Consider the following 25,535-nt stretch of genomic DNA (forward strand, 5'->3'; position numbering starts at 1 on the left):
TATATGCTCGTATAACCCACATTTGTAGAATACTAATTGATATCTCTTATTTTCTTCTTTTTCATCTTCTTTGCAGTTTTATAGTTTACTAGAGCAAAATATTATTGCAAATTCCACTTTAACACTGCGGCCATGTACAGTGTTTGTGCCTACAAATGCTGCATTCCAGCGTCATCATGGACCCACACATGTGCTCTATCACATAAGTGAGTAACAATGCGTAAATAATCAACAAAATTAATTGAAATTGTTTGTCTTGTTGGTGTTGTTGATATTGCTACCTAAACGAATAAATACGAATCATTTCAGCAACCACACCAATGACGCAGGATCAACTTATAAAGGTCATACCATCGGATATGGGTGGTAATCCATCGTTGTATATAACGAAAAATCGCAATGGCGATGTGTATGTGAATAATGCTAGAATAATACCGTCGCTGACGGTCGAAATGACCAATAGTCTGGGAATGCGTCAGGTGAGAAATTGAATTGTACTATATAATAAATACATAAATATTATAACAATATAAATTAATATGCACAAAAAAATTCGAAATTCCTACTTCGATAAGTGCATAACGATAGGGTGTAAAGAGCTATCAGCAGTTGCGATACGATATCGATACAATATTTTGTTTTGGTATCTGAAATATCGCAAAGTTTTCTCTACGTTCGCTGGGCTTCTGAATTGAAAATAAAATTGACTAGTTGGAAAAATTTCGCGTTCTCGCAAAACAGCTTTTGACAACAAAAAATCATAAAAATACAAAAATTTCTGAAATCGGTTTGAAACTTTCAAGAAATAAATGCTCGTAAATTAATTTCCTCAAGAAATTGATTTTAAAGGCACAATACTTTTTGCATAAAAATAATATTAGCTAACCAAGACCAACCAGAGCGGCTGTATTGTCATTTTAGGCTTTGACAGTTTCAATTGATCATGAAACTTAGTATACGCAACCAAAACTTAAAAATTCTTTTTAAAGAGGTTGAATAATTTCTTTTAAATTAGTCGAATTTTTATAGATTTTGTACAAAGTATACAATTTTATCTTACATGGTTTTTGTTAGATAATGAGCTGTACATCTATAAAAAATAATAAACATTATCTAAACAAAAGAAAACTTGCCAAAACTTGTTAAAATGTACCCGCCACCTAATAGACCTGCAAGGACTTTAATTAACTTTAAATATTCGATTTGCTGAAAAATATTTGAGTGCGGTTTAACCCATTAGTGTCCCTCGATAAAAAAAAAAGAATAATTATTATTCATAAATATTGTAAAGAAGAAATTTTTGGGCTATTCAGGCTTATCTAGACCAGAAGAAAAGGCATAGTAATGAGAAACAAATCAACTTGCAGGTGATGCATATAATCGATGAAGTTTTGGTGCCACTTACTCCACTGCCAACTGCCAAAATTGAGTTCACTAATTTGGATGCGTTTCAATTTCTGCAACAGGCTGACCTCTTGGACATCGGCGACAACCGTTTGAGGTTTGTCTAACCAAATTTTATTAAAGCATTTATTAAATTTTCATATTAAATTTCAAATATAGATCATATCGGTCCCAAGTGACTTTAATGCGAAAAGAGAATCTCTACCAATCGCCCGGTGGACACACGTTTCTAATACCCATTGATGAAGGCTTCAAGGTGAGTAATAAAATTCGTTAACCTAGATTTTTTTTTTAAGAAGGCGTGCTATAAAATTAAGTGAATGCTATTGTAATATTTAGTAAATATATCTGAACAGACTTTCCCGCACCATAATGTGACTGAAATAACCTCTGTGACGTACACATACATACAGTCAGCGTCAAAAATATGAATATCCTGACGTTTTGACGATTTTATTTAGCTATACTCTCCATGCCAAATTTTTCCTTTTTTATAACTATAATATATAGTTCAGAAGATTCAAGAAATACCAAAAAAATTGCATAAAAACTTTCAACTTTTCAATTCGATTTCTTAGAAAATTTTTTAGTACGCAGTTAGCCCAGTGGAGGGTGTTGTGCATTTTCTTCCATATAAAAATAGATTTTGTTTATGTGATATATGGAAGAAAATGCGCAACACCCTTGACAAAAAAATCTAAAAATCAATGATAATTTTCAGACTCCTGAAACTGGCACCTTTTTTATACTAAAATTTAATTGGCAACAAAGCTGCGATACTAAGATATCGAATTAAAAAGTTGAATATTTTGATGAACATTTTTTGGTTATTCTTGAATTTTACTCGAGTTCTATTTGACATTAAAAAAATGCTTCTGCTGGTTTTTGCTGTTGAATGAACTATATTTTTATAAACAAAAAATAAGACAAATTTGGTATGGGAAATATAAATAAATAAAATTGTCAGAACGTCGGGGTATTCATATTTTTGACGCTAACTGTATATATGTACATACGTATGCATACTTATAATAACGATTAGATACGTAATTTTATATAGCATACATACAATTTCATTCACAAGCTTAGCACGCGCATATATTTATACAGAGGTGTCATTTAATAGCTAAACACATTAAATTTCAACCGCTAATCAATTAAATGTCAATTAATTGTCACAGCAAACCACACGCAGCAGCCTAGTGGACAACAAAGTGATCGACGGACACGTCATACCAAATAATGTAATTTTCACAGCGGCCGCGCAAATCGAAGTGCCACAAACCACAGCCGCATTTGAGGACAATCTCAAAGTAACAGTTAGCTTCTTCAAACAGAAGGACGGCAAAAGTATGTGGCATCTAAAATCGCTCGACTTTTTCGGTTTGCTTAATGCCTTCCTCATTTTTGTCTTTTCTTTTAGTGTACGTCAAATCAAATACTATTCTAGGTGATTCGAAGCATTCCACTGGCGTTGTGCTAGCGGAAATTGTTAAGGGCAATATTCCGGTGCGAAATGGTGTAGCGCATCTGATTCATCGGCCACTAATGATAATCGATTCGACAGTGACGCAATTCCTACAGGTAGGTGTTCGATTACAAAAACTCATAACATATTTAGCGTGCGGGTGTAGATAATGCGTGTGTGCGTGTGCGCGCGAATATTACCTTTAATTAATACTTTCTTTACACACAAATACAACAAAGAACAAAATTAAACAATAACAATATTCTTGGTACATACATACTACAACACAATTTGCTTAAAATACAACTATCGGTCTATGTGTGTGTGTGTAGATACGTAGGTACATATTGACATGTGACATAACACGCCCCACACAACATTAGTATCCTCTGGTATTCAGTAAATTTACTAATATATTTTAACGGACGAAATCAAATGCACAAGCAAACGCAGTGAACAGCGGCTTTAATTAGCATATACTATGTATGTATATGTATGTAAATGAGCAATATTATTTTGTACAAGTATCTGTCACGTAAAGTTGTAAACATGTTGTAAACGTTTCAAATTTAAATTGGCTGGTTAACTTTAAAATGCTGCTGCTGACTGCGCTTCGCTTAGTACAATACAAAGTATTTTTTAATTTCACATCTAATTTCAGACAAAATTTGATAACTAAGACTATTTGTCGGCACAATAGATAATTGACTACAAAATGTTTTTCAAAATTTAAGCATTCAAAGTATTGCTAAAAATTAACAACTTGTTTTCCAAGAGTAAAATAGGCGAGAAAAACGCTAGTTGAAAGTTATCGTATGTTATCGTATTTTGTCTGCCTTATTATTTATTCGCTGCACTTTTGCTTTGCCTCAAAAATTAATGCTTTAAATTGCAATGGTATAAGGTTAGAGCCAAGTTTTTTTGTTGTTTTTATTTGCTTGCGTAGTAAGCGATAAAGTTTGTCCAAAAATTAAAGACTAATCATCGTACTTAAGCTAGGTTAGACTACTATAATAAAGATTGACGTACAAAAATTCTTCAAGTTTAATATTGATTTCAAAACTCTCACCCATAGCAGAGTAATTAAAAACCGTAATGAAATCTTAAGTCCTTTTTATATAGCTATAGCTAAATAATATGCTTGAACAAAATTAGGCCTTGAGAGCCAGAGTAGCCTAAATGATATTTCAAAATACATTGAGGTACAGCTTAAAATGCATTACTAGAAATAGAATTACGCAGATGCAATGTACTTTCCAGTAAAAGATCGTATTTATAATTTGTAGATCCTCTTTCTGATTCCACTCATAAAAGTTGGTTTTTCATATAGTTTCACTTTCAAGGGCTCTTATTAAAATAGACATATTTTTAGGAATAATTTCGTCGCGAGTGGTAGCTCGCCCTATCTTAGCTGTCAGTTCGAAAACGTCCTATCTCAGCAAACGGTTGAAAAATGCCATATTTCAAGGTTTGATTCAAAAAAGCACTATCTGAGATAGCGCGTTTTCGAATCATTTGTTGAGATAGACCGATCTTCTACTCGACCGTTGACTTAAAATATTAGCTTGAAGCAAAGTTCAGCGCTCTTAATGTCAAAAATTAACTATTTTCAAAAATTTAATATCGTAAACAAACAAAGGGTTCACTCACCCCAAATTTGACTATAGAGCTGGTAGTGTTAGAGAGCCACTTTTGTAAGTTACTCATACGCCACGTTACCCGTCACCATGAATTCCTTACTTTGTGTGTTTAAGGCCAGTAGGCAGCTCTCAAGAAAATGGTGTGTGTGTGACCTAGGAATTTTGGCATCTGATACTTCACCAGCCTGTTGCCTCACTCTTTCCTCAAGAAATAATGAAACGGGCATACATTTCGGTTGCAAGCATGGGTTGCCTTGCGCTCTTTTTTACAAAAAAAAACTTTAGAAAACCGTAGTAAAAAGCGTAGAAAATTTCTTAAGAACTGCGTACTGCCTCAAAAAAATTTGACACAAGAAAATTGTTTAGGCATTTCTTGTTCGTCATTTTATATGGACTTTTTGCTTTTCTTGAGGGATGCATACTGGTCTTTACAAAAAAAAAAAAAAAAAAAAAAATGTATACATAAATAGTATGCAAGCATAAAAAACATACTAAGTAAATATATTGGCGTTTTTAGTTCCCAGACAGTCGAAACTTGGTCAGATGGCGATTTTTTGCATGGTGGTCAATTCCCTTTTAATACACCTGGGTCACAAATAGAAATAAGAAGCGATGCCGAATATGAAAACGAAGTTGAAGCTGAAGATGAAAAACAGTACAATAGGAAACACATCTTCGTACCCAGCTTTTCTTTCACTCTGTAGTATGCAACCTGGGCAAGTCGCGATAAATGTATATAAAACGATTTGCGAGACTAAGAAGGTTCGATTTTTTTTGCAGAGAGTTAATCTACATGAAAGAAATTCCCTTTTCATATAGTGAATATAATGCCTTTTGCCACTAAGCAAGTGATTTGTAAGCAAAACACACAACCGATTTTAATTCTCATATAAAAATTTAGGAGTACCGTTGATTTCTTCAGGATCCAACGATAGGATCTAAACCAAATTAGTAACTTGAAATACTTCATTTCATAAAATAATATATCGGCGAATTGATAGGGGGAGCCCCTTCTTTTACGTTGGTTATAAATATTTTTTGGATATCTTTTCAAAATGGGTTTCAAATATCGCCTTCAGCGTAGTTCTGACAGCACAAGTCCAAGGTATACCAAAAGCTGCAGCAAATTTTTGTTATAATTCGTTAAAAACACCTAAGGTGAAGTGGCCCTTGAACATATGAGCTTAGCTTGTGCTAAGAAATAGTTTTTGCGACGACTCTTTTGAAGACGGTGTGCGATATGTGTCCCGTAAGTATTTTTGTTGGGACATACCTGCTTAGTGTTTTTAAGCAATTTCAGCACTTTGTACTACATACATACATACATATGTATGCCAAAGGAACCAAAAGAGGTCAAAATATTAACCCAGATAATGGAGTGTGATGTGTCTAGAGATTTTTCTTGCAATTATTTTACCGACGTCCAAAATTCCGAATGGGACACATATGTCCTAGACCTCCCAGAATACCGTGGATGGAGGGGCCGATCCTTTTATAATATTTTTTTTTTTATTACATATCTCAAAGCTAAAAAAAACTAAAACCGAGATTTCTCTGCTGGTTACTTTTCGGATTGAAAGGATTAAAGTGAATTTCTGAATTTCCACTGTCTCCATATTACGCAATTTAATGTTGCTGGTACCAATTTCTGTCACGCTGTGGTTTGTAATTCCGTTTGGTTGTCAGGTGAAACACCTAAAGTTTGTACAAAATCGAAAGCCGTATCGGAAGTCTAGCCAAATTGATAGTAGTGTGCCATGTGCTCATGGAAACATACCATTAGGTTGACTTGTTTTTAAAATGTAGACAGTGCTAATGCATTTAGCTAAAACTGTATAGATATTGTATCTATTTTCTGGAGTAAATGTTTCTTCTTAAAATTGTTGTTTTTGAAAAGGCAAATTTTTTCATTGAATTGAAGTGACATATTTTAAGGGCTGCCAGAAAATTTGTATACTGTAAAAACGAAATTGATGGATGTATTTTTTAAGATATTTGAGTGTTAAGCTGAGATCCCACGATTCCCGCAAATGGACCAATCTGGAACAATTTTTATTGTGCTGTATTGTAATTGTCTCAATGAAATTCTGTACAGTCACACGGTTGCCTCCTTTTATACAATTCTCATTGCCGTAAGTTGGCGAAAAGCAATATAGTGACAATAATTGCCCCAAACTTATCACACGATTGTTCGAGCATGCGGCAATTGTGACCATAAAGTGTTGCGCTGACCTCTAAATTCTGTTTTTTTCTCTGTTGTGTAAAAATGGCGTATTCTTAATAAAAAAAAAATAAATCAATTGCATCTGCTTTGTATATTGCTGGCTCATTTTGTGCAAATTTGTTGTTGTTTGAAAGCAAAGAAGCAAAAACGTGTGCCCAACGAAAACTCACGCATTTATTTAGAAGTTTGATTGTATAGTTTTTTTATTTTTCGACGATAACTGCAACGTGCTATGTGGAGTTCAAGTTGCAACAGTTTTCTTTTTTTTTTATTCGTTACAAGTAAAATTGGTACAAAAGAGTTATGTTTGTTTAAATGAAAGCTGCGAATTTTCATAATTTATGTTTGGAATTAAATTTTATAATTATATGTACAGCTCGCAACAAAAGATAACACCTTAACATTTTGATCAGACTTGACTTTTTTCTTCTGTTGTTTAATGTTCCTTGTTTTCCTATAAAACCATAGCTCATTGTCTAGTAAAAACCACATAAGTCCAAATTCCAAACTTTATACAAAAATTATAAACATTTCTTAAAATTTTCATCACAATTCAAAGGTTTTTAATTTGGGTTTCTAGAAAAAATTTTGTTTTGCAGTTTACAAAGTAATTTACAGAGAAGAAAGTGCATAATACCGTCAGCTAAAAAAATTATAAAAAATCAACAGGATCTTTTAGCAACTTCAAACCTCCACCTTATTGTACTAAATTTTAATGAGCTACAAAACTAAATAACCATTTTTTTCTAGAAATCCAAATTATAAACCGTGGGATTGTGTTCAAATGTTTAAGAAATTTTTATAATTTTTGTATAAAGCTTGCAATTTGGATTTATGCAGTTTTTGTTAGACAATGAGCTATACTTTTATACGAAAATAATGAAGATTAAATAAGTAGAAGAAAAATAGTCAAGACTGGTCAAAATGTTGAGGTTCTACTGCTTTGTCGTGGGCTGTATTGAACTTTTAAGTTTTTTTTTTTAAATAAATTTATACTGTCCTGGCAGTCCGCCATTTGGTGACATAAAATCCTTTCGTATTCTTCTCGTATGAGTTTTGCTTGTGGTGGTATATATCGCGGCAAAGATTCCGTTATCGGACTTCAAGAAAAATTATAATTTCACTACAAATTAAATTAAAAGTTATGTTGCTTCCGAAAACAAGGATATTAATTTCAGTGATTTTTGGACACATAAGGAAGCAAAAAAGTAAATTATTAATAAACAGCCTAAATATTGATGTGTATTGTTCACTTCAATTGCCGCACAAGAATACAATAAATAGTGCCGCAATTTTGAAATTTTCATTGCCCCATGATTGCCAATCGAGCTATCACACGATTGCCGCACACGGGCCGTATTTGATTGGGCACAGTAAGCACAATATCGGCCTCTATTGCCGCATGAGTCAATTTATTGTGAAATCACACGATTGGGGCATAAAATGAGGCAATAATTGGTGTATTGTGGCAATCGTGGGATCCCAGCTTTAGCTTTTATTAATTGCCTTCATTACTGGTTTACGATACGAAATATGTATTTCGCCTGATTCCTGCACATCAAGTTTTATATTTCTAGCGACTAGCCTCACACTTTTACAAAAGAACTGACCACCATCTAAAAAGTCGTCAGATCAACACAATTCGACTGTACTAAATATAGGTTTTTCAGATCCGAGGGTATCACATGCTTATGTACTAGGATTAATTAAGGGTAGTGTAAGTGAGGAAAGGATTTTTTTCTATTCTTTATACCTTGAAAAGTAGACTTGGATTGTAAATGTAACTTGACCTTGCAATTTTTTCGCCGCTGAGTTTTGGTTTTAGAAAACTGCAGTATAAATTGCGAAAATAAAGTAATGGTACGGGACCTTAACTTCATTGATTAACCTTTAATTAAAACGAAGACTTTTAAAAAAATGATTAGTTAATAAACTTATGATAGCCATTTTTGGAATCACAGTGTAAGCTAGTGGACTTGACTTATGTTAGCATTAAGGTCAACATAATCCAAGTTTGGTTTTTTTTTGCTTTTAATAAATATTTTTAAATATAAATTTCCTTCATAACACTAAATTATATAGCAATAGCCCTGTGCACAGTTTGTAGTTTTGATCTGACTTGAACCTAAACGAAAATTGTGAAACAAGTTGCACTGAACTTAAACAGGTTTCTCGTGCGATCAAAGCAAATGCACATGCAAAAATAAAACTGATTTATTTAAAAATATACACGCTAGTTATAAAAATTATCGATTAAAAATTACTGATAATTTGCATTATTCGCTCTTTCAATTGCTATTATTTATGTACATCATCATTTACTAAGCATAACATAAACAAATGAAACAATCAAAATCAGAAAACCAAAATCTCAAACCAAGAAAACAAACCAAACAAAATATTTGAATAAAAAAACCCCATAGTCTGATTTTACCTCGAACTTGAATTAGCAAATTTGCGATTTTTAATTCGTTTTCGGTTTGATGTAAAATCAAAAGCAAAATTTTATTTTAAAATAATTTTTAAAATATAAATTTTATTTTAAAAAAATTTTGGGTGCGATGTAAGTATACAAACTAATAAACGTTGTACTTTTGTTATGAATAAAAACAATTTTATATTCAATCACTCGAAATATCACCCCACCGGCCATAGTCATCGATTAGTTGAATAGTCAAAATGCTACTTTCGCCCACCACTTTGTAATGCGATGCTCATCATAAATTAATTGGATTCTATAGACTTGCATTGATAATTTCAATAAAATATTCAAAATTGTGGTTTTCTAAATTTGGTATAGTTAGAAGGGTTGCACTGGCAAAAGTGGAATCGTGTTCTCCATTATTCGCGCATTTCATAGCTTCGAAGCATTTTATTTGTGAACACTTTAAAACATCTTTGCATAAAAAATCACAGCGCACATGCATACATACATACATACATACATGTATAACTTAGAGTACTTCCAGAATCCATATACCTATACATAGCAAAAATATTACTTTAAATAAAAATCACTTTAAAAAATAAATCGAAATGGCTTTGACGTACCGATTAGGGTTGTTAATTTTTTCGCTTTTTACGATCCCGGGATTTTCGGGAACTCGTTATCACAATCCCGGGATCCCGGGGTAGAATATGAATATGGGTACCAAATGAAAGAGGAAATTTCTTTAGAATAAAAAAAAAATATCAAAATCTGTTGAATTCACAAGGACGAATAGCTAATTTTTTAAGCTGATAAAGTTAGAAGGAAAAAGTTTGACGATTTTAACGAGTTTATACATATAAGTCCTTAACATATAATTTTTTCAAAAACAAATATTGCGAAATTTCAAGAATAAATTTTTAAAAAGACATTTTCAATACTACCCGTCCTTATTCAGCAAACATTCAACCTGTTTAAATTCTACAAAATTTCTTCTTTAATTTAATACCCATAATTCTTCTCTAAGCACATTTCACTGAATTTTTAAATTATTTTGGAATTACTGACGTCAGAGTGAAAAAAAACTAAAGACGCAATTTTACAATATTTGGCCCGCAGTTTCACGAATGTATTGGTTTTTGTGTGTAAAATTTACTATCGCACGGTGTTATATGTATAATAAGATGACGTTTATAAAAAATTTTAATTATTAAATTAAAAAAAAAAAATATAGCCAATACTGGTCGAGAAAATTATTTTCTATTTTGGGACCTAAAAAGGTCGGGATCCCGGGATCACGGGATTAACATTCCTAGTAAAGATGTCCACCTCTCATCAATACATTTACATACATGCATACTTCCTTTCATATATACATACAAAGAGATATAAAATTATCTCATGAAATCATCAGTTGGAAATCTTATCCGTAGAGGCAGTTACCTATGTATGTACATGCGATAATTGTCGATTTTTCCAATTATTTTGGCAGTTGCTGGCACATTTAGCTTGAATAGGAACCCATTCTTTTAACCGCGCTAATCCAAGATGCTTGCTATTCTAGTCACTGATCAGTGATCGTATCGTGTAACCTTTGATTTAGCCCACCAATTAAAATGCCGCATAAATCGCTGCCCTCGCATAAACCATACCAAAAGCTAATGTCAAGTTAATGGGCGTTCATTTTCAAATTTTGTTCTGACACATTTACATTTTATTTAAACTATAGATAGTCAATACGATAGTCTGAAATCATCGATAGTGCCGATAATTTTAACGGATTTGCATCTTTAAATATTCATTTTGATATACCACTTTCTGTAAATAAAATATTGGTAGAGCTTTGTAAAACATCTAGAAGATTTGTAGAGAAATAGCTCATGGAAATATTTTTTTTTTCTAAATCCTGTATGTGTTTAAAGCTTGATTATATATTTATGTGCTTACAATGCGTATGTTAGGAATTTCGAAAAGTAACGTCTCTACGGAGGCGTGAGTGTTTGAGCCCGAAAACCACCCCCGTAAATCCGCCACTGCCAATAATTATAATGCCCGATTTAGAGATGCCTTCCAACTGATCATATACCAATGCACATTCTCAGTTACAAACGGATGTAATATTCATCAAAATTGCACAGACCACATTACAAACGTATGCATATTTATTCATTTAATGACATAACAAAAAATTAGAGGAGCTACTATACGCTTTTTTTGATTTATTTTTTTCATTTCAAAATTCATTAGTTCTATTCAGTAAAGAAGCTTCACAGTTTCCTGCTCACTTTAATTCGCTAGTAACTTAAACCATTGAACTTTCACTGTCTCCGCTTTTGTAGTTTTAGTTTACCTTTCGATTTCTGTAATTTCCTTTGCACTGCTGGTTTTTATTTGCTTTGCAATTGGCAACATGCTTTGTGCTTTAACTATAGAATTTCTATTTATTTTAGCTAAGAAAAAACTATTTTGCGTATTCATGATTTCATTATTTTTATGAATTTGTGCATTACGTCCATTTCGTTATCAGACAAATGAAATGAAAAAAAAAAAATAAAAATAAAATCCCATCAACTCTATCAGCCTTGTACAAATACAAATCGAGCATTGCCATTTCATGTAACTACTTTATAAATTCTACATACATAAATATTTAGTTCATCATTTGTTTGATGTGATTGTTGTGATACGAGCAGAAAACGATATTGACTACTGTATTTTCTTTGTACTCTTCTCTGCCGAATGTTCTTCGTTTTGTTTTTGGTTTTTATTTGTGCCGTTTTTTTTGTTTCGGTTATATGCAACGCGCCGGAAACTCATTCAACAATTCAAACATTTTAGTCCTTTAAGGTAAATAATTCAAACAATAAACACTTATGTACATATGTATGTAAATGCAAAAGCCACTCGAAAACATTCACGCATACGAAACAAACAAACAAACATACATACATATGTTATACGAGTACCTATTTAATATACTACAAGTTTTACATAAAAACGTTTCTAATAATAGTACATACATACATACATTGAATACTTCATGCATAAATACATAAGCAAGATACAAAAAAATTATGCACCAGGTTGAACTGCGCTTGCATTGAATATGTTTGTAATGCATGCAAATAATAAAACTAAAATAAAAACAATGCTTGTCGTTTTTTTTCTTTACGCGCCTACAAAACTAAGAACCATGCAAATTTTTAATAAAAAGAGGAATGAATCTGCATACATAGATATCTAGATATGTGCATATTTATATTTCGTTTCATCACCACATCGAGTAGAACGTTCAGGGCCTGCGTTGGGCAGTGTCACATTGCACCCGTTGCACCACCCGCCGCTGACCACTAGATTTCACTAAGTTTTTTTAGCGACGCACAGTGACTTCGCTGAAACTTGTCATGTGGTGTAATCTTCCTTAGGAATCTCCAAACGCGCCTAAGCTGTCTAGTCGATATGGCGCCGATTTAAGAATTTCTACGGAAATGTACCGTTCGTAGAGAAGGGGTGTGTAGCCCAGTAAAATTAGATAAATTTGGTAGGAAAATTGAAAAAATTTGTTACAGCGATTTTTTGATGCAATTTATTTATACATATTTGACACGTAGATCATGGATCCACAGTCTTGCCCCTAAATTTCATTTGGCAAGATTCCGCCCTCTTGGATTATATTTTTTTGGGGTTTTTTTGCGATTTGCAAGTTTATTTTTCATTTTTCGTAAAAAAATTTTAAATACAAATATGGAGAGAATTTAATTTCCCAAATTTGTTGTATAGAAGGTTTTTAAAAAAATAACATTTTTTATTGTAAAAAATTAGCAAAAACTGCGAAAAAATTTTACCGTGTCACGGTTTTCGCCATTTTGACAATTTCTGTTGAATATATATACAGTGGTGGAAGAAATAATAGAAACTTTTTACTTTGACCAGTTTTGGCTATATTACTTTGTTTATTCGATGTTTAATGTTTTTGTATAAAAGTCTAGCGCAATATATAACACACACTATATAAATCAATATTTCAAAGTTTGTACAAAAATTATAAAAATTCAACAAATTTGGGGATTTTGATAAAATTTGTTGAATTATTATAATTTTTGTACAAACTTTGAAACGTGGATTTATATGGTGTGTGTTATATATTGCGCTAGGCTTTTATACAAAAATATTAAACATCGAATAAACAAAGTAATATAGCTAAAACTGGTCGAAGTAAAAAGTTTCTATTATATCTTCCACCACTGTATATATATATTTTTCGCAGTTTTTGCAAATTTTTTACAATAAAAATTTTTTTTTTTTTAAATCCTTCTATACAACAAATTTGGGAAATGAAATTCTCTTCATATTTGTATTTAACAATTTTTTACGAAAAATGCAAAATAAGCTTGAAAATCGCAAAAAAACCTAAAAAATATAATCCAAGATGGCTGAATGTTGCCAAATGAAATTTAGGGGCTAGACTGTGAATCCATGATCTACGTGGCAAAAAGAAGTAAACTGCATCAAAAAATTGCTGTTACAAGTTGTTTTTTTTTTTAAGAAAAAGTGTAATTTTACTGGGCTATGTGAGTAGGTGATGTAAAATTTAAAACCAACCGGTTTTTTTATCAAATGTAACCATGAATTTTTTCCACCTGCCTCCATAAAGATGAAACACTGTGCGACGTAAGCGGACGGCCTTGTTTCCCCTGCTCTAAGAGTGCCGCTATTCAAATTTCTTCCGAAGTAAAGTACTTAGTAGCAGTCTTAGTTAGTCAACTTTTATGAAAGCCTCCATTGAGTTTTCCATATTACAAGCTTATTGAGTAGTGCCAAGAAATAAAATAAATACATTTTTAGGTCATAATTATTTGACATTTTTTAGACAAAAGGCTCAAAATTATTGGAGAGTTTTAAACACAAATTTCGAAACCATTTTGCATCTGAAAACATTGTACAAAATTTCATACACTTAAGTTTTTAGCTTAATTGTTAGAATTGCAGCTTCGTTTAATTAATTCGCTGAAGCATGACAAAATAATGTAGAAATCCTACAAGGAACACATTTTTGCATGCAAAGTTGCGTTATGCTCATCGCTTCATGGAATAAATACATACGTATATGTAGTTAGAATATATACCAACAAAGCAGAACACAAGCGATTATAAGATATACATTAACACTACAAGCAAAGAAAATGTGATAAAAAAAATATTTTTAATTATTTCCCGGCGATAGACATTACAAATCAACATACATCTTAAAATCTTAATACTCCCACATTTACAGTGCGACCAGTATATCTTGATACAAAAACAAAGTAGTTTTTTTATTGATCAAAGCTGTACTTGGAAAAGTTGAAACGGTTAAAAGTTATAATTATATAATTATAACGATTTAGAAGGCAGTTACTCCGTTATTTGCCCTCTGTTTGACGAAACACGCTTAAGTCCTTTTTCAAAATTGTTGCAAGCGGCACGCTCCACGTCCATCGGTATATTGTCCCATATGTCGAGAATGGCTGCTTTAAAACCCATCACTTTTTTTCGATTTGTAATCCTGTAATCCTCGAGTTCTTGCAGCATATAAACCCAAATGCAAAAGTCCAAGGTACTATAGTCAGGTGATATCGTTACACCGTTATAACACTTATGTGTGTATTATGTGATCGTTTAAGTAATATTCTCATGAGTTCTCTTACATATCATTGATTTCGTCTAGAGTCTGGTAACTGAGATTTCCACTGTGCCAAAACAGGTTCTGGCATTAAAATATTTTCTACAGGTAAACTATTCTGGTGCTTAATAGCTTTTCTTAACAATATTCTTCCCAACGCAGGATCTGCACAAGCCCCACCATACAAAAGTAAATCAGAGACAATTACTTCTGGAGCTGAACAAATTCTCTTAACAACGGTTATCTCTCGTTGTGTCTGGAATGGCCCTACGACGAAATATATTAACAATCCTGTTACTGGCAAGTTTTTTCTGACAAGGGTTTTCTTGATACTGCCACGACAAGCTCTGGCAAGTGACAGCCATACAATAATAAACTTCTATCAGGGCACTTTCTCCGAAGCTTAACTTTTTGCACCAGAGGTTAAACTGGTTGTAGCATACAAGAACTTATCAGAGATTTTCATTTTTGCAGCTTAACTGGGTACGATTTCCAATTATTGTATAATACTATACCTAAATATCGTCGTTTAAACTACAAAACCGCGTACCGTTGTTCTACAAATCCGCGTAATTGACATTTTTTGCAAAAAATTGGATTTGCTAACACAAGCTCGTGAGCATTTTTTAGAATTAGATTTTTAAATCGCAAGATTGCATTCAAAATAAGAAAACGAAAAAATAAAAGTATAATGCGCGCGTGGTTTTTATTATAAAATGAAAAGAATAATTACGATGACGTCTTCTTTAATAGTCTATATTTTATGTATTTTTAATAAAAATAGTGCGAGTGAAATATTATTACATTGGTATAAATATGGGAAGGAAAATACTCAGATTTATGGTTTTAATATTGTCAAAGTGACAAGGCCGTTGATAATACTCACAATTTATGAAACTTCAAAATATTTTATTATCCGTCAAAAGTTGTTTATTGAAACTACCTGCTTTTTTGATTAAATTAATGATTAAGTTTTCAGAAAAAGTAATTGTTTAGTTTTTATTCATAGGACCCAGTGGAAGAAAAACATTTTTGTTGCCCAATTGCGGTGAAAAAATGGATAAACACAAAAGAACATTTTTAATGCAAAAATAATCGCAATTTAGGACTGCACTGTAAATTAAAATAGGAAATTCAAAATAAAACGAAAAAGGGGCAATTTAGATTTACAGTAAAGGACCTGTTCAGAACAATGCATTCGTGGCTAGCTAAAATTTTAGTATAGACTTTGTTCAGAAATGTAGGAAAGGGCATATAAAGAATTTCTTCAGGAAGTGAGTGTAATACACTGATCCGAAAGTACAATTGCTTTTTCAGCCAAGTTATTGTTTGTTTTTTTCATGTTAAGTAAACCGATTGAAAGAAATGTGATTCAAGTTGAACATTTGAAAACAAATTCGTATGTCTGGCTGTAGCTGAACGTGTAGAGCAGGCAGAATCGAGTACGATTACCGTCAGCGGCAAACACATTTTGATATTTTCCCTGTTTTTTTTTCATAATTACGAAAAAGCATCTGTGAAGTGCAGAACCAAATCAAACGACGAAGAAAATTGATTCGACTTCAACGTTTGCGGATAAACATGCAGAGCGCCTGTGGCTGATTGCTGTTATGTAGTAACTTTCAGAAGAACCGCATCTTCCCGTCAGAGGCAACGTGCTAAAATGATAATAAACATTTTTGTTTTGAATCTCTGAATTATGAAAAGGTATCTGTTCAGTGCAGAACATAAACGTATTCAAACGAAAAAATCGCCAAACAAATGTTTGGTTAATGTAAACAATATTGTGGTTAATATTATCAAATCATTGTTGTATCAACCAAGGCATTAACCAAAAATCACGTCGATTCCTTTTCAAGTTTGAATTTGGTGATATGTATTAACCAATTTTTGGTTGATTTTTCTTTCAGTGTATTAAATATGCGTTGCTTAAAAAGCGCAGTCACAGCGCGGACGATTATATTATCAATTTTCATTTGATCAGCAGTCAGGCACTCAATTTGAATACATACACAATTCTGGTAGAGTGGTTCAGATAAGTTAACGTAATCTTATTTTCTAAAGTTTTGCTTTTCATTTTTGCCAATGCACTATGGGAAATTTTATAAATTTGTTATCAAAAATTAATTATGGCTAAACAAGTACATAAATTAATAAAAAAATATATATATTTATATATATCTTAACCCTCAACGGCCGATGGGTCTAAAATCGTCACTTTTTATTTTGTGGTTTTATTAAAAAAAAATGTAGTAATATATATATTTTTTTAATATTCGTGTGAAGTTAGTTATAAAAACTATTTATATCATTGCCATTTTTGAAAAGTGTTTACAAATCATACTAGTATCAATTGAAAACCCGAAGGTCTCAGTTTCTTTACTAGCCTACTGAAAAGTCAGAGGGAGCAACCTTTTCAATAAAAATATTATAAACAGTCTATCCGTTTCTGTTTCTGCCCACTAATTATGCATTTACAAAACAAAAACAAAAAAACCGTGTCATACAAAATTTTTTTACAAATGATCAGAAAAATATTACAATGATCAAACACTCAACTGTTGAGTTGATCAGAAGTATACAATAACACGTAGTGAGCAGCTGCGCCTTCTGAACTTACCCATTATTTCACTCACACGTGCAGACATAAATAAAGTGCTGTTCCATATGCCTTTATTAGATAACAAAACCTAGAACCTAATTACAATACATGGGAATGTGGACTTGTTTTTGACAGAAAAACGGTGAAATAATAAAAAAATATTACTACTTTTTTCTGTCCGTATAGATTGGTTAGGGCTGATCTTGTCTTGCTTGTTTGGAGTTGATCAACATCTCAACGAGTCAGAGACCACTTCAATGCATGTACGTACGTATGTATGCATGTAACAATGTGAAGCTTTAAATTTCCCTTAAATAAAATGTGCATTCTGCATCTGCCGATTTGCATGCAACCAAGGAAACATCCATCTTAGCATAACTTAAAATGTTGAATAACGCAACACACAGACCTACAACATATGTACATATAAAAAGTTTGAATGTTGAACGAAACATTTACATAGGATAGATACCCCAAGTGCCTTAACACGAATACATTGCACGCAATACTATAGACCTACTACATACATATCTACCTACCACAACTACATTCATACATAAATATCGCATTTGCAAATGTTTAGAACCCAAGTAAAAACAAAAAAATAAACAAAAATTAATTGAATTTCAATTGATTATGTACTTTTATTAACGTTGTCGGCAACTCGTACGCTGATGGCGCTGATCACTTTGTGCAACGACCTTGAACCTCTAAATGTTTCTGTCGCTGCTCTGCTTGCTCTGTCGTTTGACACAAAATCCAAAACACAACCAATATCAAAACCAAATCATTACCACAACAACAATTCGCAAATTCGCAATCGCGTAGTTGATGAACGTAAGTATGTACGAGATTTGCAAGAAAAAAAAATTAAATATAATAAAAATTTAAAACAAGTCTATAAATAAATCGTATGCTTGAAGTTAATGAACAATATTAATAAAATTCAAATTTATATTCAAAGAATGTACTGAATTTAAGTGTGCAAAATTGTTTCTTGTCAAAATGTCCAGTGATGCGTCTTTATCTTAATTAACTTATATATAAAAAAAAAATTCTAATGTATGAACACAAATTAAATTTTAAATTTGCAATATTTTTTGGTTTTACTAAATAAATACTCAAAATGCTGCTTTCTAAACCATATCAAGTGCTATGAATACAAAATATGACTAGCAATAGGAAAAACTGAATTTAAACTTTTTTTAATATGAAGTACGGCTGTCACTTAAAGGATTTCCACTAAATGCCAGTCTCCGCAAATAAATCTTTCAGTAGCCTCACACTTTGAACTGCGACTTCCGAACTTTCTTATTAGCGATTTGATCCACAGCACAACTACATTTTTTAAATTATATCAAACAACTACGAGGGAATTTTGATAAGACAGTGACTTTTTGAACAAAATTTATTTTTAAACATAGTCTCCTTTTCCCAACATAGTCTCTTTTAACTCGATACACTTAGTCCAGAGTATTTTAATTTTTTTTTTTTTGTATCGCTTACAAATTGTGGCCCGATTTTCCGCCATCGCTTGTCAAATTTGATTTGGACACAAATCGGTTTTGGCGTTGTGTCATCTTTAGTGTTATTTTCCATTCTTTATCGGCTTTCTTTGGTTCACATTCACTTCGATAAGTTCACTGCTTTGACTGTTACTTCGCCTCTGATGTATTGAGAAAATATTCGTGATAAATATGATATATTTGCTCAGTGGTGATGACTAGCCAGAGTGACCTAACGCATTTTCATCCTCGATCATTCAGTATTACTCCATAGATTTTATCGGCCAATTAGGGCGTACGACCTCTGCTGGTAGACGTGTATGGCATTAATAAGCCACTTCTCAAACCTGACTAGACCCATTAAATACATAACATACATATAAACTGGACATACATGTTTGGCTTTCTTTGCAGGGTACAAATGCCCAAAACGTTAACAAAATAATATAAGTAGTGTATTTATATGCAATTCTTGTTTTCGTTCGGAATGTATAGTAATGTCTTCCAAAGACTTCTGAAACTATGGCGCGAGTTTTTCCACCACAAAAAAGACTAGTAATACAAACAGCTGATAGAGTGTGAAGAACTCTAAATGTCATGAGACCTCTTTGTGTGTTGGTGAAGGAACTTAGAATAATTTAGACTAAATTTTGGAGATGAAAATAATTCCATTAATCTTGTTTTTGGGGTCCACTTAAACTTAAACTTAAACTTATTCACATAATATACTCATTCTATACGTTTTGTCATAAGAAACATACCTTGTAATAATAGTATTTATGTAATTTAAATGAAGCTTCGACTCAGCGATGCTTTAATTATATGGCCAAGAAAGAAAAGAAATTAATTTTGAAAAAAAATATACATATATATATATATATACTATATATAGGAAAAGACTCACCAGGTTTTTCGCGCCCGATATGCTGAAGGTGATCTAAAAATAATAACTAAAAAGCATACCCGTACTAACCCCAACACCATTGTACAAAACACTAAAACATACTAGTACTGAGTATTCCCAAGGCCTTTGCTGGGTGCACATAGTGCACGGTAAAAATCGGGTTTTCGTATGGGACCGATTTGCAAACCGTTCAATCCGTGCACCGTGCAAGGGCTTTTCAAGACTCTGAGAATACCCCTACTATGCTTTCACTAGATACCTTGCAAGACTTCGGGGTACGGAAGCAGATCGCTCAAAGTCTGTAGCAGAAGTACATTGATATTTCGGAAAATTTCCTAGATTCCTTATACTACAGAAGAAAACATTGGCTCGCACAGGACACGGGTCCTAAACAATAGGCTTCTACGACGAAATAAAAATTGCTGCATTGTTGCAATATTGCACTTACCCTTCCCTTTGGACTGCCCTCCTTAATTTAAAAATAAGGATGCTGAGTTTAAAGCAGGGGCGCTCAGCAAATTTAACATACTGAGCCAAACGGCAACAGCCAAGTGATATTGTCGTGAGCCAGCTGAGCTTCACGGTGGGCACCCCTGGTTTAAGAATAAATGGTTTAGAAATCAGCAAGAAATGTAAAGTGCATCCTTAATTTCCAGCCTTTTTAAACAAAATATTATTAAAGGTAAAACCAAAAAGTAAAAGATTTAATTAAACATATTCTTAAAAATACTTTCTATGCTACAGACAATAGTGTAAAAAAAAAAAACTTGAATGATAAAAAACTCACAATAATCAAATTCCTAGCATTAAGTCCTAATCCTCATGAGCCGCAGCACGTCAACTTTAGCTACCTATGTACATCCATATACATATATCACTTGCACCTATAAATATTTAACTGTCATGAACGAGTATATATGTATGTACATACTTATGTACTAGTAAATACATGAATATACAAAAATCTTCCATATGTTTGTATCTCAGAATATTTATCATCTTCTCAGAGCCTCATATGAAGTACTCTTAATTTTATTAAAAAAAAAAAAATTTAATTTGAAATTGTACAAATTTTTACTTGTTACTCATTTGTTTTATTAACTACCATCGAACTTCTTTTTTAGTATTAACTACAAATCTTGCTATTATATATTTTATATTCCTAGATGTCTATTTTATGTAATTTCAAACAAATGTACATATGTAGTATGTACCTATTTACATACATACATCAACATTTATAACTGTACAATTTTGTATAAAAAATTCACAAACTTCATAACTTTAATAATCTGTTTATATATGTAAATACCTTAAATCTACTTTACTTATATATATAATCCGTTGTCTAAGATGTATGCTTGCTAGTGCCTATAATGTACATACTTACATATAGATAGATATATTAACATGTACCTATTTATAAAAATGTAGATATTTTGTCAATATGCATTTTATTCCCCAACCAAAACGTCTTTATGTATTGATCCATAACAATTTCTTATAAACGTTTTTCCCCACAGGACAATGAAAACGGAGCTCTACGCAAATTTTATGACGTTATTATGGATAATGGCGGTGAGGTGCTAACCGATATTAGCAACTTGGGTGAAATTACTATTCTGGCTCCGAGCAATGATGCCTGGGAGGCAAAGGAAGTACAAAATGTCATAAGGTAATACAATTATTTTCGAATACTTACATAGCATACTGTGCGACATTCTAGCGTTCTGTTCATACGAGTATAATCTGTAAGACCAAAATATAGTGAAATAAAATAAGCACTTACAGGTCCATTCTGTGTTGGGAACAAACATTTTGTAACTAGCTAATAAAGTTCCTGTCAAATTTTAGAATCCTTTTCGCATTCTGTGCACTCTTAAAACCCGTAAATTTTGTTGCCATTTCTCATAAGTGAGGTAAAAAAATATTGCCCCGTGAAATATGCAATAACAAAATTTTCACAAATCTTCATAGCTGAATTGCTGAATATTTTGACTGCATTACCAACGTACCTAGAATCGCAGTGACAAGAAGTGGTAACATTTTTTGGTAATCAAATTTTACGGTTACAAAATTATCTGTAACATGCAAAATAGACCTGTTAATGTGCAGTTAGACGTGGCAATCTTTTAGAAATTTTTACTTAAAATTTTAATTTTTTTAATTGAAATTTCTTTCAATTTTAATATTTTATTGTTTTTTAAAGAAAATTATATATTTTTGATTTTCATTTAATTTTTGAAAACAAGAAAAATATATATTTTTTTATTTCATTTAATTTCTAAAGATTTATTTAATTGTTTTTTCTTCTTTTATTTAATTTGTTTTTCTTTTGCTAATTTAATATTTTTTTTAGTTTTTAGATTTTATTGTATAATATAGAAAATTTTATGTTTTATTTCATTATGTGTATTCTCTGATTCTTGCAAAGCCCTTGCATGCATGGCACAGCGTATTACAAACCGTACAATCCGTGCACCGTGCAAGGGCTTTGCAAGACTCAGAGAATACCGCTATTGAATTTTTATGATCTTAACTTCTTCTCTTTTGATACATTTTTCTCTAATTTGGTTTTTAGATTATATTGTATTGTATTATATTAAGAAGAGCTTTTCTATTTCATTGAATTTTTAAAAATATTTTTATTTATTTGTGCTTTGTTTTCGTTTTATTTTTTTAATCTAATATTCGTTTATTTTTTAGTTCATATTGTTTTAAAAAATATGTGTGCACTTTTAAATTTAATTTAATTAAAAAAAAACTTATTGCCAAAAGTTCAACAGCTCACCGTTAAGTCCTCTGCGTTAGCAGATCTTTTAATAAGTCTTTCGAAAAACCGTAAAGAGCTTTCAAGATTGTTGTCAGAATTAACAATTGTCTTATGAAAGACTTTTGTGTTCCGAAAAACTGTGGGTAGTTGAAAGCGGATGTCTAAGTCAAAACCTAAGGATAGAACTAAAACTGAGATCAAGATAAATATTTTCAAATTTTTTGAGTATGAAACAAACTAGAATTTAATTTTTTTATTACTTATCAACCTTTCTTTCTATTTCTCAGTATTTGTCGTGCAGTATCTTTTTGTTGAGTAATGTATGTAGCTAAGCTAAGTGCTTCCTTTCTTTTTAGAAATCGTGAGAAACTCCGTGCCATCTTGAATATGCATATTATCAAGGACAAATTGAATGTGGAGCGCATTCGTCAGAAAAATGCGAATATTGTAAGAAAAATATTTTAAAATAATACATACGAGGGTAGTGCCAAAAGTACTCGACATAACTTATCTTTGAACAACACTACTTCACTCTCAGTGAAAAAATGGCTGGGTGGTAAAAGATTTGCCCACAATGAAGAGGTAGAGTCTGCGGCAAATGAAAATTTTCAAGAGCTTGGCGGTTCCTACTATAAAGAAGGGTATCGAGGCTATTTATAATCGTCGGTTAAAATGTATCTAGCCAAAGGAGTAAACATTTTTTTCTTTGTCAAGTCGTGTACTTCTGGGACCGCCTTCGTGCTATATAATTGCATAACATATTGAAAGGAACAGTTTTACATTGTCGTCTCGCTTTACAGATCGCTCAAGTACCCACCGTTAATAATCGCACATTTTTGTATTTTAATATCAACGATGAAAATGGCGAAGAAGTAATAACCGTTGAAGGTGGTGGCGTAAACGCTACAATTCTACAAGCGGATGTGGCCCAAACTAACGGTTACGTACATATTATTGATAAGGTTTTGGGCGTCCCATACACCACAGTGCTGGGCAAACTCGAAACAGATCCTATGATGAGGTAAAATTAATATGAAAACACACTTAATTTTTAGATACTAAATAAAAATAAATTAAATTTCTTTTCCAGCGATACCTTCAAGCTCGGTCAATTCTCTTCATTCAACAATCAGCTGAACAATACTCAGCGTCGTTTCACATATTTCGTGCCGCGTGACAAGGGTTGGCAAAAAACTAAACTGGACTATCCCTCGACACACAAAAAACTCTTCATGGAAGACTTTTCCTATCACGTAAGACCATTTTTGCATTACAGCGTACATTCACATACTTCAATCAATCACTTTTATAGTCCAAGTCAATCCTGGAACGTCACTTGGTGATTGCCGATAATGTGTACACAATGAAGGACTTGGTAGCCATGACAGCTGAGTCGGGCGACTCAATTTTACTGCCCACCTACAGAGATTCCTTAAAGGTGAAAGTAGAGGAAGAATCTGGACGTAAGTATTTGGCGAATATAGAAATAAAAAATCAAAAAACGTTTATAACAGAGTGCATGTCAGTAGACATATTTTTTTTTTAAGATTATATAGTTTGGATTGCTGCAAATTTATTTCGTACTAATGTATGTTAATCAAATTCTCTTCATTTCGTTACAAAAAAAAACAATATTATTGCTTTATTTGCTTACGTGAAGATCTTCACGATGAATATGCTTCACATGAGTGGACTGGTGAGTGGTGACACCAATGAAAATTCCCATTAGAAAATCACTCATCTAGATTTAGTACTTAAAATATTGTTATTAAAGCTTTTGTATTAATACTCGTATGTTCATCATTTGCGCATCTTCATGCATACATTTAGTGCATTTATAATAGATATTTGTAAAGAGAAAGTTTAGAGACCTTTAAGTTCCATAGAATTTCCAGGAAATAACGACGACATTATTATATAGCTAATCTCTGAACACCAGGAGAGGACAGTGAGCCTGTTCCCAGGAGACTAGTCCGTAGTGAGCTAAGGGCACGACACTGGCTGAGGATATGTTCCAATGTCTCGCCTTTTGTTCAGCGAATTTTTCTAAAAATATTATTAACTCATTCTCTACAGGTGATTAGGCTAGCGCACAATACAAAAATAATGAATACTAAATAAACAAAAGGAAAACTATAAATACTAGGAATTAAAAGGGTGCGCTATTCAAATGACGAGCAGTGTATTTTTTATATGTAGATCAGATCAGTAAGTGTTTCGACTTGGAGGAAAATTAGCTTTTTTTTCAATTTGTCGTAACACCTTCGGCGTTTACAATCGAATCTTGAGATGTTCTTGCCTCAATGAGCATTTTTTTCGCTCCAAAGTTCATTGTGCTCAATACCCCGTTCTAGTACTTACCCACCAAATCTCAGTTTTTATCACCTTAATGTAACACCCTATTGTCAGTAAATTAAGGCTCACCAATAATCATTAAGCTTTAGCTAAAAAAGTATTTCAATTATTCCAGTAAAACTATTTTATAAATTTTTGTTATTGCCGAACGTAGGTGTCCCAGAAAATGTAATAAAGTGACCCCTAATTGGGCCAAAAATCTTTTTTTCGTAGATCTTATTGTACTAATGCTTCAAATTGAAACAAGTTGAATTGAAATTGAATTGAATTGAAATTGCCTTGCAAAAGTACTTTAGATTTAGGCATGCCCGCGAATTTATTTTTTTTTTTTATTGCTTCTAAGGTGGTACGGTCTAATGTTCATGTGACTATAAAATGCAATTTTTAACTTACCATATTTTTCTGCCTCTATCTTTATTTTAGTTAAAATAATTTTTTTTTCTAAGCCTAACTGGAATAGATTTTTTTTTTATTTTTAAGAAAATATATCGGTTCATCTCTTTTCGATCACTTCATCACATTTTACCCTCATTCTCTTAGAGGGATAAGGTAGCACTTTTTAGATAAAAA

At 32.2% G+C, this 25,535-nt stretch overlaps 1 protein-coding gene across 4 annotated transcripts in view; it reads left to right on the plus strand.

The window, feature by feature from the left end:
- Positions 1 to 25,535, plus strand: part of LOC118737711 (fasciclin-1) — a 53,368-nt gene that overhangs the window by 26,191 nt on the left and 1,642 nt on the right. Inside the window, exons 2-14 of one of the 4 annotated variants that reach the window (XM_036468412.1) lie at positions 77 to 206; positions 310 to 479; positions 1,368 to 1,501; positions 1,564 to 1,660; positions 2,586 to 2,754; positions 2,828 to 2,988; positions 12,003 to 12,011; positions 18,257 to 18,265; positions 21,361 to 21,512; positions 22,967 to 23,057; positions 23,411 to 23,631; positions 23,701 to 23,863; positions 23,923 to 24,073. In XM_036468412.1, coding sequence (XP_036324305.1) covers positions 77 to 206; positions 310 to 479; positions 1,368 to 1,501; positions 1,564 to 1,660; positions 2,586 to 2,754; positions 2,828 to 2,988; positions 12,003 to 12,011; positions 18,257 to 18,265; positions 21,361 to 21,512; positions 22,967 to 23,057; positions 23,411 to 23,631; positions 23,701 to 23,863; positions 23,923 to 24,073 — 1,657 coding nt within the window. The remainder of the gene's footprint in view (positions 1 to 76; positions 207 to 309; positions 480 to 1,367; positions 1,502 to 1,563; positions 1,661 to 2,585; positions 2,755 to 2,827; positions 2,989 to 12,002; positions 12,012 to 18,256; positions 18,266 to 21,360; positions 21,513 to 22,966; positions 23,058 to 23,410; positions 23,632 to 23,700; positions 23,864 to 23,922; positions 24,074 to 25,535) is intronic. The other 3 variants (XM_036468414.1, XM_036468413.1, XM_036468415.1) reach the window with 3 other exon arrangements.

The sequence above is a fragment of the Rhagoletis pomonella genome, unplaced genomic scaffold (genome assembly GCF_013731165.1).
Source record: "Rhagoletis pomonella isolate Grant_MI unplaced genomic scaffold, Rhpom_1.0 Rhpom_scaffold_00004, whole genome shotgun sequence".
In the NCBI taxonomy this organism is placed as follows: Eukaryota; Metazoa; Arthropoda; class Insecta; order Diptera; family Tephritidae; genus Rhagoletis; species Rhagoletis pomonella.